Genomic DNA, 15,037 nt, shown 5'->3' with positions numbered 1-15,037 from the left:
GAACTCTTGGAATTATTTTTGGCTCAGACTAACCCTTGTTACCATACATCTTACCCTACACACAGAAGAAAAGTGTATGTGTTTTTCAAGGCTACTGTTGCACCACAAGTTTACATACAAACACAACTTTTGCAAACATGAGACCAGAGTAAGATCTCCCATATCCCAGGGTGAGTCAGAAAGTTCTCAGGAGTCCAAGGAATGGTAACTGCCAGAAAGGATCAGGCCTAATTACATGCATTAGAGAAGCAAGGTGGCTCCTTTGCTCGAGGTCTGGCTGATTCATTTTGCACATACCACTGCTTTAGCATTACATCCTTATCTAATGGTAAACCTGTTTCAACAACATGCAATACATATTAATGCAATATGCACTGCAACACACAATACGCATCCAAAGAAATATGCCAATGCAAAACTCTGACTGCTCACACATAGCCGGGCTAACAAGGAAGTCTTCTACAAAAGACAATCAAGAAATCACCTGAAACCGTGAGACCTGAGGGGTCTCAAGCAATCAGCAATATTGAGACCTAATAATAGATGCTAATTCATGAAAGAAACACAAACAGTGGGACTGAGGTAATGGCAGAGATTTCATTAGTGCAATTACATTTAAAATGGTATGTTCTTTAATAGAATTTAAATAAGGCTTTGAATAATTACACACACTAAAACTAACATTCCATAACCTTATTCCGCATGGAAAAGCAGCAGAAACAACCCTCTGGACTGTACAAGGTCCAATTAATGAACAATTACATTCAAAAAGTAGATCAAAACAGAAACAACTCTTTCCCCAAAAAGCTACATCATCATCTTTAAAGTCAGCTTTCTCCCCTAGTATCAGAAATGTGAAGAACAGATGAACTGGGCTTCAACCCAGTAGATTTGGCCTTGTCAAATTACCAGTAGTGCTTTCCAACCCAGTCTCTCCTCATTTCTTTAGGGTGATGGAAGCTCATGGAAAAAGAAGTGAATTTCTGAAGCAACAGAAGGTGAATTGTCTTTCTCCCAGCCCAACAATGTACATAAATTATGGAAGCTTGGAAAAAAACCCTACATTACACTGTGGCTTGTGTTTACGATGCGTGTCCTCATTTAGAAACTACTCACAGACAATGGGGCAGGGTGGGTGAAAAAATCCAAAGCAGCATATGAAATAGTAATATACTGTTCCAAAATCTGCACCGTCCTGCAGAACCAGGATTTATAATTTATTCAGATTGTTCTCAACAGATCCAATCTGTGCTGGATATGTAAAAATCAAGAGACTAAGTCATCCAGGAAAAACAAATGAAAAAACCTGCACACTGCAAGAGTTTTAAAAAACAAAACAAATAAAAATCCCAAGAAACACTGACGAAAGCTCAGAAAAATTTATCATCAATTCTGAAGTGGGGCCTTGTGACATCATCTGGATTAATGAAGACAGAGATGGACTTCCCGGGGTTCTCAGTCACTAGCTGTTGCAACTTTTTGGCTAATCGGTCATCAGGCTGGTTGGGGTCCCCGCCATCCGACTGTGGGGAGGGGATGCTGGTGGTGCTGCCCCGCCGCTGGAGCTCCAGGGTGAGCCTGTTGGCTGCTTTGACGTGTTCGATGGCAGTTCGGAGGTGCTCGGCAGGGTCGGAGCGCACCGAGGACAGCTTCCGCGCATGGAGCATGACGGTGTCTTCGGAGAGGTGCTCCAGCATGTTGCACTGTGGGATGAAGTAGTTAGGGCACATCTTGTTGACCAAGCAGTGCTGGAGGTCATCAATGAGACCCAGGAGGAAATGGGCTGCGTAATCCTCCTGGGCCAGGTAGCTGGCTGGCAGCCTGTCACAAGCCCACAGCATCATGCTCCGCAGGTGATATGGACTAATGGCTTTGGGGCGGGACAGCAGCTTGATGATGATGGCTTTGCAGGCCTGGTAGGCTTGCATGAGGCTGCTGGAGATACACTTTTTCAGCTGCACTTCACTCCTGGCAAACGACAGCCTCCATTCATTGTCCTTCTTCCCCTTGTAGGAACACGCAGGCACTAAATAAAACCCACTTATGACCTCCTCCTCCGTGATCTTCCCATCCCAGAAGTGGTTCTCCATCAGCCAGCTCTGTGCCACGGCTGGCCAGCCTTTGAAGGACACCACGGGGACAATGTCATACAGCATGCGGCTGCTGCCCACTCCCAAAATAATGGATATGATAGTCCCATTCTTTTCTACCTTCTCCACCTTTGGCATCCCTCGTTGGGGCTTTTTCTGGATCTCAGAGAGGACAATGCTAATGGATTCATAGAACCAGTCTGCAACTTTTGTTGGGGAGAAGAAGTAATTGGTAGCTCCATTGATATGGTCCACGATCGTGCAGCAGTCCTTCCATTTGCTGATGGTTCCTTCGTCGAACAGGCGCAGGCTCAGCCAGGAGTGGCACAGGGCCGAGTGGCGCATGTCCAGCGTGACCGGCTGGTTGCGGTCGTGCAGCTTCAGCGCGGGCACCAGCAGGGTGAAGTCCATGTCATAGTCTGTGCCCCGGGCATAAACATTCAGCTCATCGAGGTCTATGTCCACCACACCTTCCCTCACGCCGCCTGACAGCAGCAGATACTCGTTGGCTACAGGCAGCTTCTGGTCGAGTTTCTGAACCATGCCTGAAAAAGACAGAAAGAGAAGTCCTTTCAAAAAAGGCAGACAGATCCAGGATTAAAACCCATTCCATGCCCAGCAGGAAAGAAAAGTAACAAGAGGTATCTATCTCTTTTGGTGTGGCAAAAAATATACATCAGGCCCAGCACCCAGACATCTTTGGTCTCACCTGACTCAAAGCAGGGCCTTCCCTGCATTCCTGGGAATGTGTGAAGTCCATCCTGAACATCACACTGCGAGCAATGGGGAAAAGCAGAAGCCTCTGGGGAAACACAGCAAAGCTGCTTCCAGGACTAAATTTAACTTTTTTAACACCTTCTAGACCAGTTTTTCACCCTATTGACATTAATTTCCATGGTATCCAAATGTTTCACCAACACTCCAGAGAGAAAAGAGAATATTAATTGACCTGCTGTTCTTATTTTCTCTCTGGTGTAGAAAAAAACTGGACCAGCATCAGGGAGTTGGTTTGTTCATGAGTGAATGAATGGCTACACATGTTAGTTCAAGCAGGTCTGATTTCACAATCTGCATTACATTTATTGATGAACAAGGCAACATGAACAAAAGAAATGCATCCTTCTCTTATGGGTGAATGGAGCAGTTAAATGATCAGGCAATTAGAGAAGCCAGCTCTGAAATCAGCTCTTCAGACTGCAATGACATAAAATATCTGATCAGCTCCTCAGAACATAGACATGAAGACAGATTTTTATTTTCAGCACCAAAACCAGACACGATATTCACCCTGCAGTGCCTGTACCAGTTGTACAAAGCCAGCTTTTCACCGGGAATTCTATATATACACCCCACTATACTGTGTCCATAGAACACGAACAGCAGACTGAGAAGAGACTCTACACAGAAGCTATTAGCACCTCATTCAGTGTTCAAATTAGGCTTAAAATTGAGCTCTGCACTTCAACTGCTCTGCAGTCTGCTCCTGCTTTCTGGGCTGTTTCACTGCTGGTGTTCCTCTTGTTGTTAAACACTTTTGGTTGCTTCCCAGCCTCAATTCAGCTACCACACCTCAGCCATGAGGGAACAAAGTCTGAATGGAGATGCTGAAGCTGTTATAAGCACTGCAAAAGGGATAGATCCTTACTCCTTACTAAGTACAAACACACTAATTTCTGCTGGCATGCGTTACTGACTCCAGCTTCTGAAAGGCAATATGGTTTGCTTACATCAAGAATGGTCAAATGGACAACTTCCATTAAAAGGAAGCCAGTCTTAGAAAGACAGCAGTGGGAATAACTAGCCAGAGGCATAACAGAGTGAGCCAGAAAGCTGCCAGTCACTCTGTCAGCCCAGAGATCACAGGCAGACACATTAGGAATGTTTTTTAGTGAAACACAAATGATCAGCACTACAGTCTGAGCACCAATCCTGTCATAGTCCAGCAACTGCAGAGCCCTTCCTGAGGTAATGCATCCCTGCACGATCACAGACACTGCCTGTACTGAGTAGGTCACCCTAGCAGAGAGCAGCAGCAGCACCCCAAGGCACTGAGGGCTGCACTAGGCTGAGCGGCACTGCAGTGCTTTCAGAGAGACTCACCTGCCCTTTCCTGCATGCTAGGACAGTAACAAGAAAATTCCATCTGCATGCATATAGGTAAGCCATGACCAGAGCAAAATCTAAAGCTCTGTTGACGCTGATTCCTTGGAAAAGCCAAGGAGACCATAGGAAGGGGCCTCTGTGTGAAGCAGAATGCTTCTTGGGGCAATATTCAGTGTACCTGAAACCCACTCCCCCCCATGTGAAATTCCTTTTTAAATACACTTTACCTGTATCATTCCTTCCAAGAGCACTGGACCCCAGTGTCCATTTTGCTGCACTGAGCTGGGATGATTTTCCTGCCAGGCAAGCAAGAACATAAACCCCTTCCATTTCATGCAGCTCCAGGGGCTGCAGTAGAATGAAATAGCTCTAAAGGAGTGCTAAGAAACTCTTCCTGCTAAGTCCTGAGCTAATCCCATTCTGCAATCTTGCCACATGCTGCCCTGTTCATCCTCAAAGGGTAATAACTAAGAAAAGCTTCTGTCAACCTCTAAAACATTTTCTGAGGCTTATACACACAGTGAGCTGTGTTACCCTGATCTGTGGAGCGGCAAAATCTTGCACAGGCTTCTCTATCCCAGAGGCCAAGTAAGTAGCAGTCACTCTTCTGCTGCACCCAGAAGGGGTTTTCTGATGGGTACCTAAATTGACATGACTTCTGCAGACACTACTGACACACTGCCTCTGAATCCTGTGCTTGAACCAGTGCAAGCAGCCTCAGTGCTTTACACCTCTGTTGTAAGCTGAGTCCAATACCTACGAAGTAGAGTCTGGACAAATCACATCATAGGGACAGGGAGCAATTCTTTTTTTCCCTAAAGATTAAAGTACTACTGGCCCTCACTGTGGGGCAGCACAGCTATTCATGATATGAAGGGTTCTGATGGCCCATCCTACCTCTACAGTCACCCCAAATTTCCCACTCAGGATGGTGATCTACAGCATATGCCATGCAGATCTGCAGATGTTCCTGAGTAAGGCAGACAGAATATAACTATGCAACAGAAGAAAATGTTCAGACCTATAGGATTCAATAAAGGATGCATTTTTCTAAATATTTTAAAACTTGAAGGATGAAAAACGCTCTGCAGTGGGTCCTTTGCACCAGAATTTCTATCCCAGAGCCTTTGACTGAAAAAGAAAATCATGATTTTTCTAAAAGGTAGAGATTTTCCACTACAAAATCTGCTGTTGCATGAGCTGTTCTCCTTGGCCTGAAGAGATCCTTTGTCCTTACGTGGGAGCAATAGAGTTGATAGTCTAACCCCATTCAACCAACAGCAGGTGGGACTCAAGCCCTGCCTTCTGTACATGATCAATGAGTCACTTGATTTTCCCTCTCCAGAACCCTAGACCTACCAGCAAAAGAGAAATATTGAAATTTAGTAAGGAGATGGTTACAGGAAATGATCTAATATATCATCAATATCTCTCTACCTGGCTGGCTGCAGTTTAAATTCAAACCCTTGAGCTCTGCTTGGCACCAAATTTCCCCTTCAAGTCCTGAACCAGCAGTATCTGCACCAGCTCTGCCACAGAACAAGAGAAGGAATTTTTGCTAACAGATCCCAGCAGCATTGCTGATCCAACTGAAGTGGTGGAGCAGGGAGTTGAGATAAGGTCCCCTTGAGGAAAGTATATTTAGAAAAGGCATAGAGTGTTCTATAAATAGTTGAGCTGTCCAAATTCAAGATTACCTAAGGCTTTAGGGGTTTGCAGTGTCTTCAAACTGTCCCCCCTTGCTCACAATCCTATTTAAAATGTGAAGGGGCTCCAAGGAATCCCATGAGCCAACACTGTGTGGCACACACTATCCTGTCACAAAGCTTTCATCCCAAGTTTCTACAAACCATGCATGTACATCAGAAGTAAGTGCTCCAGTTCAGCAGGCATCTAAGTGCAAATACAAAGAAAAACACCAAGACTGGTACTCAACCCAAGTACTTAATAGCACCAGTGGGCCATTTGAGCTCTGTTCTTTTCATCTCAGTCCCAGGTCCACCAGGGAGCAGGAGGCAATAGGGGTTACAGAAAAACTATTGAAATTTATAGAAGCCCTCTGGAGTTGTCTGTAAAGATCAAACCAGAATTTGTAGGGTTAAACACACACACACACACACACACACACACACAAAAAAAAAATTAGCTGAAAGACCAACTCTCATGGTATCAAAGTAGCTTCACTGATACTTAAGAAGCCTCTTGCTGCTACTAGGCAAAACATACAATTTGCAGTAGTACCTTGTGTGACATTGAAAAGGTTGTTGGGCAGCGCGTAAGTGAAAGACTGGTGTACAGTTACCACTTCTTTCTAGAACACCTTAAAGGAGTTCTGTTTTTCTAGACATGTAACTAATTTAAGATCTTCCCAAGCTATTAAATTTGGCATTCTAACAGGTAAGTATGCTTGCAAGCATGAGAAAGGCAAGGATTGTAAGAATCAGGAGCACCACCTGTAGGCCAGGCTTGCTGGTTGGTTTACTAAACATGAATTCAGAGGGACACAGGTGAGCAACTGAGTTCTACCAACAGAACTTCATTCCTTTGTTGTTTCTTCAGTGTTGGGGAAAAAAGGATTTATTTCTACTTCAATCACTAAGATACAAAGAGAATAAAAACAGAGAAAAGATACTTTATGTAACATCTACATTTGGGACACATCCTTGAATGAACTGTGACTCTGATGCAGATGACACAGAGACTATTCTTGTCATTAAAAACAAAAAAAAAAGGCAACGCAAAAATGCTCTTTACATGCCATTACAGAATTTCAGATGAACTGATTTCATGACCATTGCAGTGTGTGCTGGGATCCACTGCTATTTCATTACTAACTTTGTGTAAAGTAAGGAGGAACACATAGATTTGTCTTTGAACAAACTGTTCACAAGAAAAATACGATGTAAAAACTTATTTCTAACATGCATTTCCTAATTTTGGGTTCCTTCTTGAAGTCTTGCTTCCTGATGCTTTAGATGTGCAACCATTGCCACCAAAAGGAAACACACAGGCAAAACAAGATGCTGTTTGGTCTCATCAAACTGAATGGGATGATGTTCAGGGCAGTCACTGAATTCAGGGAGGCTTCTTCTGCATGGGAACTAGAGAGAGGCCAAAGGAGCAATGGGGTGCTCGGAAAGGTTCCACAGAGGAGAATCAGCAGAACCTTGCATACAGAAGAAGCCTATCACAGGAATTCTGGGAGCCAAGCCAGACCCAGACACTAACTGCTGTATGCCCCCCTCAAACTCCCTGGCAGCCTAGGGAGAAGACATATAGAAGGGATCTGCTTTATATATGTGATCTGTTCTACAGGGAAAGCTAAGGACCACTCACATGTGTGACTGTGACTCCTTTTTTTCTACTGCTTAATCCTTCCACAGGACCCAGCAAAGGCTCTTGATTTTTCCTCACAGGTTCATCCTGTTTGATGCATAACCTTGAGAATGCCTTTCTTCTTCTATATGAAATCATTACCATCCTGTGAGTCCCAAGACCTAAGGAAATCTGACCTCCTGGATGATCAGAGAGTGGTTGGAATTGCTCAGACAGCACTAACCACACACTAGATGGTATTAGCAGAAAACTAATTTGTAAGCTCAGGATCTCCCATGCTGGCCAGGCAATTCTTACCCTTGACTGCTATAAGAAATACATAAAACTCTAGGCTAGTTGAAAATACAAAGAGCTTTTGTAATTTTTTGTAAAGATACTGGACAGACTCTGAGATTCCTTGACAATTCTGCTGCAAACAGCAGATCCTGCAGTAGAGGAATGCTGCTCAAAAGAAACATTTCTGCAGAGGTCTCCCAGCTATGCCTAAGCAATGAGTGTTGAATTTCAGAGGCTTCTTTAAGACAGGATGGGAGGCCACTCTGATGCATCTGGACTGTGCAGATTCTTCTGTTTCCCTTGGTAATTGCAAATCTATTTATGAGCAGCACAAGTTTTTGTTACGCAGGAGAACTGGAAGAGTCAGCTCTTTAGGGGAGTCTTTAGTTACAAAGCACATTTTGAGAGGACTGTTGGCGGAAGCAGGCAGGGGGTGGGAGAAGAGTGGGGAGACTGAACCATGTGATAGCAGTTTAGTCAAATATGGGATGCGAACGAAGGAAGCTGCTCCTTGCAGACTGATACACCAGTGTCCTACTGATTCTGCTCCTTTTAGAAATCTTGTGACATGGTGACAGAACACACTGCAGGGAGACAGCACCCCCTCGTAAAATAAATCAGCTTCTTTCTCCAAAGTCTTCTTTAAAAACAATCTTAAAAGTAGTGTCCCAGTTTTTTTTCCAGTTTTCATGTGTCCTGGTGGAAGCCACCCACCTTGCTGAAATCCTGTTTGGCAATAGAAAGGGGTGCTTCATGGTGCAAGCAGGAAAAAAAAGAAAGGAAGAGCCCAGATTCAAAGGGTGAGCCTGTACAGTGAAGAGTGGTGCTGTCACAAACATCTAAACCCACTCTGACAGCAAAACCAGCAGCAGTGTGTCTGTAGTGATCTGCTTGGCTAAACCAGTCAGAGCTCAGAGACCACAGCAGCAGGACCACCAGATTGCTTGCAGAGCCGGAATCAGCATTTTCAGAGGGAGCCCCTGCATTGCTCTGCACCTCTGCTCTGGGCAGGAAGAGTTTGAGAGTCAGTTCCAAACTGATGCTGGGTTTCCAGTCTGCTTATTCAAGAGTCTTATCTCCAGAGTCATATTAGCCAAACTAATACAGGAGTGATGAAAGGTAAAAGCCTACATGGAATATGAAGTGCAAGTCAAAGAGGTGCTCTAGGATCTGAAAAATGTGGGTGATGAGGTCTGAGAGCAGCTGACAAGCAGAGCAGAAGGAAGAGGGGACAGAGAGGATAGCTATAAGAACAACTTGCTGCTACACCCCAGTTAACACTGCACACTGTGTCCAAACGGCATCCGTATTTTCAAATGTGCATAAGACATGAAATTCCCTTTGGAAATGGCACAAGACGCCATCTATCTTGGAAATGCAATCCCAGAGAAAAAATATGCCAGGGGACAGATTGTTTTAACAATTCCACCCTCTGGGACTGAGAGTGCACATTTGGCAAGGGCTACGCAGGGTCTGGATGGGCCATTTCTACTCACACCCCTACAGTGGTGCACTGCTAAGTATTTGGCAAGATGTTACTCTGGGGGAGACTCACCAGGATTCCTGTCTTGGCTTTGCTTACAAGGTAACAGCAGTGGGCACAAATCAGGTTGAGCATCTTGAGTGCAAACATGCAGCTTGCAGGAGAGGCTGTTCTGGCCTTGTTTTTCTTAGTCCCTTCACTGTTACAGAGATCTTTACAAGAGCACAACAACCTCAGTGTGGTACACAGCATGTCCATCTACTGTAGCATCCTGGCTCAGCAGCTGCTGCTGAGGACTTTCAGGGGAAGAGCATTAAGAGTGAGGAAAGTACAGCATAACAACTTTCCCTCTGCTATCTCCAAGAATTCTCTGGCTTTGCTATTTCCCAAACCAGAGTCAATATTTGCAGCTTTGTCTTTAATAGCACTGACAGATTTATCTGCTTGGAATGTCTCTCATTGCTTTGTAAAGCAGTTATATTTTTGTTATAGTCAGTGTCTTGCAGCACTGTGTTTCACAAAGCACATGTGCCAAAAGGATTTCCTTTTGCTAGCTTGCTAGGAAATGAAGAAAATTACCTGACCATGGCACCTTCCATAGATCACTGAAGATCTTACACAGCTTCATCTGTCATCTTTCTTCCACGTTGAAAAGGACATCTTATTTAAACTTTGTTTAGCCGACTGTCCTGATCTGCAATTGTGTGGGCCTATGAAATTAGATGGTCAACACTGCATGACATATGAAAAGGTGAACTCTGGGTGAACACCTCCACAGTCCTCTGGGAAATACCTCAGCAGCCTTGCTTGCTAAATTAGCCCCACTCCACTGCAGGTTTGCTCAATGTAACAGAGTCCCCCTCCCCAAAATTTTAATTTCACTTCCAGGACATTCCCCTTGCAAAAACCAACAAAAATCCCATCATTTTACAAGGGGTGGTGCTGACATGGCAAAAGAACTGTGGAAGTAGGACAGAGTAAGGTTTTGGAGGCTGCACAGGAGAACAAAGTCCCCAGCCTCCCTCAGGCTCCCATCCCAATCTGACGAGTCAGCGCCAGGTGCCTCTCACAGAAAACACGTGGCAGCTCTCCACGATGAGCAAAGCCATTCCCTTCCAGCCCTGGGAACACATTCTCCTCTCACTCCAGTCAGCTGCAGGGGCACAAGTACATACCGGGCAGAACTTGACTCCAAGGCTGCAAAAGCACTTTGGGCTCCTCTGGGATGGTTCTGTGTTCTCTGTTACTGTCTGGTATCTTTTGCCCATCCTCAGAGGGCTAAATTGCCCCACCACTTTATGTTCTGGTGCCAGTGGGCTGTACACAGAGAAATGCCACCACACTCTCACATCCTCTAAATAACCTAAGAGCCTCCACTGTAAATGCACTTTGAGCTGTTCTACCAAGCCTCCTGCTTACAGTTACTCAACAGACCAGAAATCCTCTCCCCAGCTGCTAAATTACTGGCTTGCTTTCTGTTCCTTTAGTGGCTGTTTTCTACAAAGATAAGTCACAGCCAAGAAAAATCACAGCACCATTCCTTATGAACTGGGCCTGAGCTAACACTTTGCATCCTCAGGGCCTGCCTTTTCTGTAATAACAGCTCTACCTTGCTGCAGAGCGGCAGGAGATTTGTCCTTGACTCAACAATTCTTCACTTAATCATCCAGAAAAGCTAAGCTTACAAGTGGAGTACACATGGTGACTAACAACCATCAGGGAGTTGATGAATAACCACAACTCAATTCAAGTCCTTGATTTTCCCTTAAAATACACCAAACTTTGCTCCTGGGGTCAACGACATGACCAGAATGGCATCCCTTTCAATTGCTTTCATTCTCTTAATCTACCAATAATGAAATCTATTTAGGTTTATACAAAGGGACAGGTCAGAAAAAGAGGGAATGAAGGATGATTCTAGGAAACCAGCCAAACACCAAAAGAGTGCTGGAAATCCTGAATTCTCTGAGTACAGCAGGAAATCAGGTGTTTTCAGAAGCCTTTCTGAGGCATGCAGTGGAGAAAATTACATGAACTGAATCTTTTCTCCAGCCCATAGAATTCACTGGACCCGATCCGTACAGACCTGACCTGGCCTCTTTGAGAAATCTGGTATCCAAACACTGTGAGAAGACAAGACAGGCCAAAATATGGCTGAGCCAACTAATGCCAGAAGCACAATATATTTTTTCTCTTCCATGTGGGCATGGATTGGACTAGCAAGATGAGGCAAGGAATGCAGATCTTTGTCAGAGAGTGCTGAAATCAAAAAGGCTTAAATACAGCTGTGTCTGAGATCATGAAGCCAAGAGCAAGCTTTCCTGCAGTATTAACCAACTTCCCACCCACCACTGAGAACATGGCCAAAGCCATGTGGAGCTGGATCAAGTCACCTATAGGAGATGCTTTTGCCCCATGTACAGAATCAGCTGTATGAAAACTGCTGGTTGGCTTTGACCTGCAAAATTCCTCTTCATCCACATTACCAGGAGAAGCTGATACAAGCCAAATTTCTTGTTAGCAAAAAAAAGGGCAGCTCTCCTGAGGTTAATGGAAATTTCAAGAGCATTTCTCCTTGCTTTCCATGGGAGACAGGCAGAGGAAAACCTAACCTCTCCAAACTTGCCCATCCAAGTTGCATTGCTCCTACCATCCTGCACCAGCTTCATCTTGCAGAGGTCATATTTGACAGCACACAAAAGCCAGCAGAAGTTTCTAACCAAAATCTCAGACTTTACAGCCATTTTTTTGCAGCTGAGCACTGTCATCTGACAAAGAGCACAGCAGGAAGCACTGTGTAGATTCAATCTCCATCAAGCACCAAGCCCACGGCCCCAGCAGCTGTCAAGGATCTCTTATCCCTGCAGCACAGGCAGGAAGCATGGAACTGAATAATTACAGTAAAAGAGAAAGGAAAGAGCAACCACTGCTACAGCAGGGTAGAACTTGGACCACCTTGTGTGAAGATATGCAGTAAAATGCCACTGTCATTTTGGCACAGGGCAGCAAGGGTGAAATGCAGTCACCTTAAGATGGCAACAGTAAGAAGTCACATTGCCAGGCGGCCCTGAACAATCCAGGTATTGCAACCACCCTCCTTCCAGTGTAAAGTGTGGATAGGCTGGTGGGAAGGAGGAGCTGGTGGAGCTGGCAGTGCTCACTGGCTGATGCCCTGGAAGCATTTACAGTGAGATGAGGGCTGTATTTTTGGAGAAATTTTCTGTTACCAGGAACAGGGCTTGAAATGCCCTTTGCACAGAACTCCCATCCCGTTTTACCTACTCCGCTCACTCAGGAGAAATTCCAAGAGAACAACCACATCTGTTGCAAAGCCTTTTTGTGCTTACCTGGAATGAAATAAAGCCTCATACACACATTTATTTAAAGAAAGGCCTGGTGATCTCTTTGGTCATCAGGATGAAAGCTACATTGCAAGGTGAAGGAGGGAGAAGAAAGCAAAATTGTTGCTGAGCAAATATGAAATTCATGAATTATGTTCCAGGAACCTGTCCCTGCCAATAGCCTAGTCCCAAAGTAATGTCTCATCTAAAAATCTAATGGAATAATAGCATGAGCAAGACTTGGGTCCAGAAACTGTCAGAAACATATACAAAAGACCTCACAAGGTAGGACCTCAAAGTCTTTTTGTAACAGAAAGCCAATGACAATCAAAGCTCATTCTTCAGATCTCATCTCCTATCAGGGCTGGTTCACTTTCCTGACACTGAAAGGTCAGGTGAGCAGAATCTCATTCACCAATGCCCCCATGTTTAAGCAAGCAGTGTCCCCAGCTCAAACATACACAGAAAGACAGGCCATGAAATCACAACAGTCTTCTCAGTTTCATTTTCCCTAGCCATTTTTTGCAAGGAGGACAGAGGAAGGACAACTACTGTTTAAAATCCAATAGAAATATAATTCAATAGAATAGAAAATCCAGTTACCTCACTTAGCTTTCCCCTGAAAATGTGAGAACTAGAAATGTTTTGTTTACACCCCACTTAACAGAGAACCTCATATAACTCCAGTAAGATGCCTTAATGAAAAACCACAATATACTGGTAGAATTTTCCTACCTGCATTTGGAGTTTCTTTCAAAAATTAAACTACCTTCTTTATTGTCGTATACAGTGCATAATCTGGAATTCCTATGAATTCCCTTACACATACAATCATGAAAAATGCTAAAAAGCTTTGCTCATGAATGAAGATAAAAAATTATGCTTATAAGAGGCAGGTACACAGAGAATACAGATCCTTCAAATGGATTCAGTAATTAGAAATCTCTCCTTTATTTTATAGATGTTACTGTGAAAATTCTTTGTAAAATTTCCCTGTAGATATTCAGCTCCTGCTTGCTATCCCTTGCATGAAAACACTTCCAGCACAACAGAGATGGATATTGTTTGGATACACTCCTGCTACACAGAAAGCAAGGAATAACATAATGCTTGCTGGTTTCCCACTGACAGCTGGTCCCCACACTGTGATTAACAGACAAAGAAAGAAGATTACAGACCTCCTAAATTTGCTAACACAGTCTTCAGAATTAATTGCATGAGGTAGAAGCAGGAATACAAGGGTGTGAGCTGGTCCTGTAACAAGGACGCCTGTCCCTGAAGTCAGACAGAGCTGATGTACAGCTCATACCCAGCAGAAATCTGAGCACAATCCTACTTGTTTGTTCCTGACTGCATTTCAGGAAGGGGCTGGCAGAGGCAGAGACAGAAAAATACTTGTTTGTAGCTGAAGCGACTCATCACCACCGCACAAACCGTACACCGAGCTGTGCTGCTGCTCTGGCTGGTATTGCTCTACTTGTGTCCAGGGAGACCTGCCTTGGATGATGGGCTGGGCCAAGATCTGAGGCCTCTGAACCACTCTGTTCTCCTTGGCTCACAAACAACCCACAGGGAGGAGTGTAAAAAGACCTTTCAGATTTACTTCTTGATCTGATGGGGTTTGGGGCACTTTCTAGTTAAGCTCAGGGATCAGACAGCTCTTACCCACAGGCACAGCCCAGAGCTGGGCAAAAGTATGTCAGTTCCCAAACAGTCACTGGCATCCTCTGCCTACAGACAGGGACACCACTAGGAGGACCCTGCAAAATTTTTGTTACCAAGACACAACACCCTGCCCCAAATTATATTCTGAGTATTCAGAAATTAGGTAAGAAATATTCCACAGAACTTTGTGGTTGAGGAAAAAGCAGCACTTTACCCTTTCCTAGAGAGATGGCCCATGAAATCACAACGCTGCTAAAACATCTCTGCTTTCCCAAGCTGAGGACATTCCACTTTGCTGCTGATTCTTTAGATCACCATATTGAGCTTTAAATCTGAAAGGAATGAGGGATTTGTCTTTACACAGAAAACTGTGGGTCTCCTGCAAAATAAATCTAGATACTGAGAGATAAAATAAACAATGGGAAGGATTCCACTAATTGGTGAAAGGAGTGAGAGGGACTTATCTTTACAAACAAACTTGGTCTGCTGATAAATCAAGTCAGATGCTGAGAGATGAAAGAAACAATGGGAAGAACCATAAATTCCACAGGAGTTCTGACTGACACAAGGAATAGAAAAATGGGAGTATACATTAGAAGGGGATCTTAGGCATTCCGGGAAGTCTGTGCCTCTCAAGTAACCTCGGCCCATGGGGAAAGAGACGGACGGGAAATCGGGATAAAAAGGAGGTTGTGTACTCCAAAACTTTGAGAGACCCCAGGGGAATGCCTCACGGCCTCTCC

General features: G+C 44.4%; 2 protein-coding genes across 2 annotated transcripts in view; both read right to left on the bottom strand.

Moving 5' to 3' along the window:
* Positions 1 to 578: 578 nt before the first annotated feature.
* Positions 579 to 15,037, bottom strand: part of MB21D2 (Mab-21 domain containing 2) — a 60,359-nt gene continuing 45,900 nt past the window's right edge. The window contains exon 2 of the mRNA XM_058843714.1: positions 579 to 2,635. Coding sequence (XP_058699697.1) covers positions 1,371 to 2,635 — 1,265 coding nt within the window. The 3' untranslated portion in view covers positions 579 to 1,370. The remainder of the gene's footprint in view (positions 2,636 to 15,037) is intronic.
* Positions 7,662 to 15,037, bottom strand: part of LOC131581452 (probable cation-transporting ATPase 13A4) — a 214,623-nt gene continuing 207,247 nt past the window's right edge. The window contains exon 31 of the transcript XR_009278093.1: positions 7,662 to 7,674. The gene's annotated coding sequence lies outside the window, so the exon portion shown is untranslated. The remainder of the gene's footprint in view (positions 7,675 to 15,037) is intronic.

The sequence above is a fragment of the Poecile atricapillus genome, chromosome 8, assembly GCF_030490865.1.
Source record: "Poecile atricapillus isolate bPoeAtr1 chromosome 8, bPoeAtr1.hap1, whole genome shotgun sequence".
NCBI lineage: Eukaryota > Metazoa > Chordata > Aves > Passeriformes > Paridae > Poecile > Poecile atricapillus.
The sequence above is the reverse complement of the archived record's forward strand: the minus strand, read 5'-3'. Positions and strand labels throughout refer to the sequence as shown.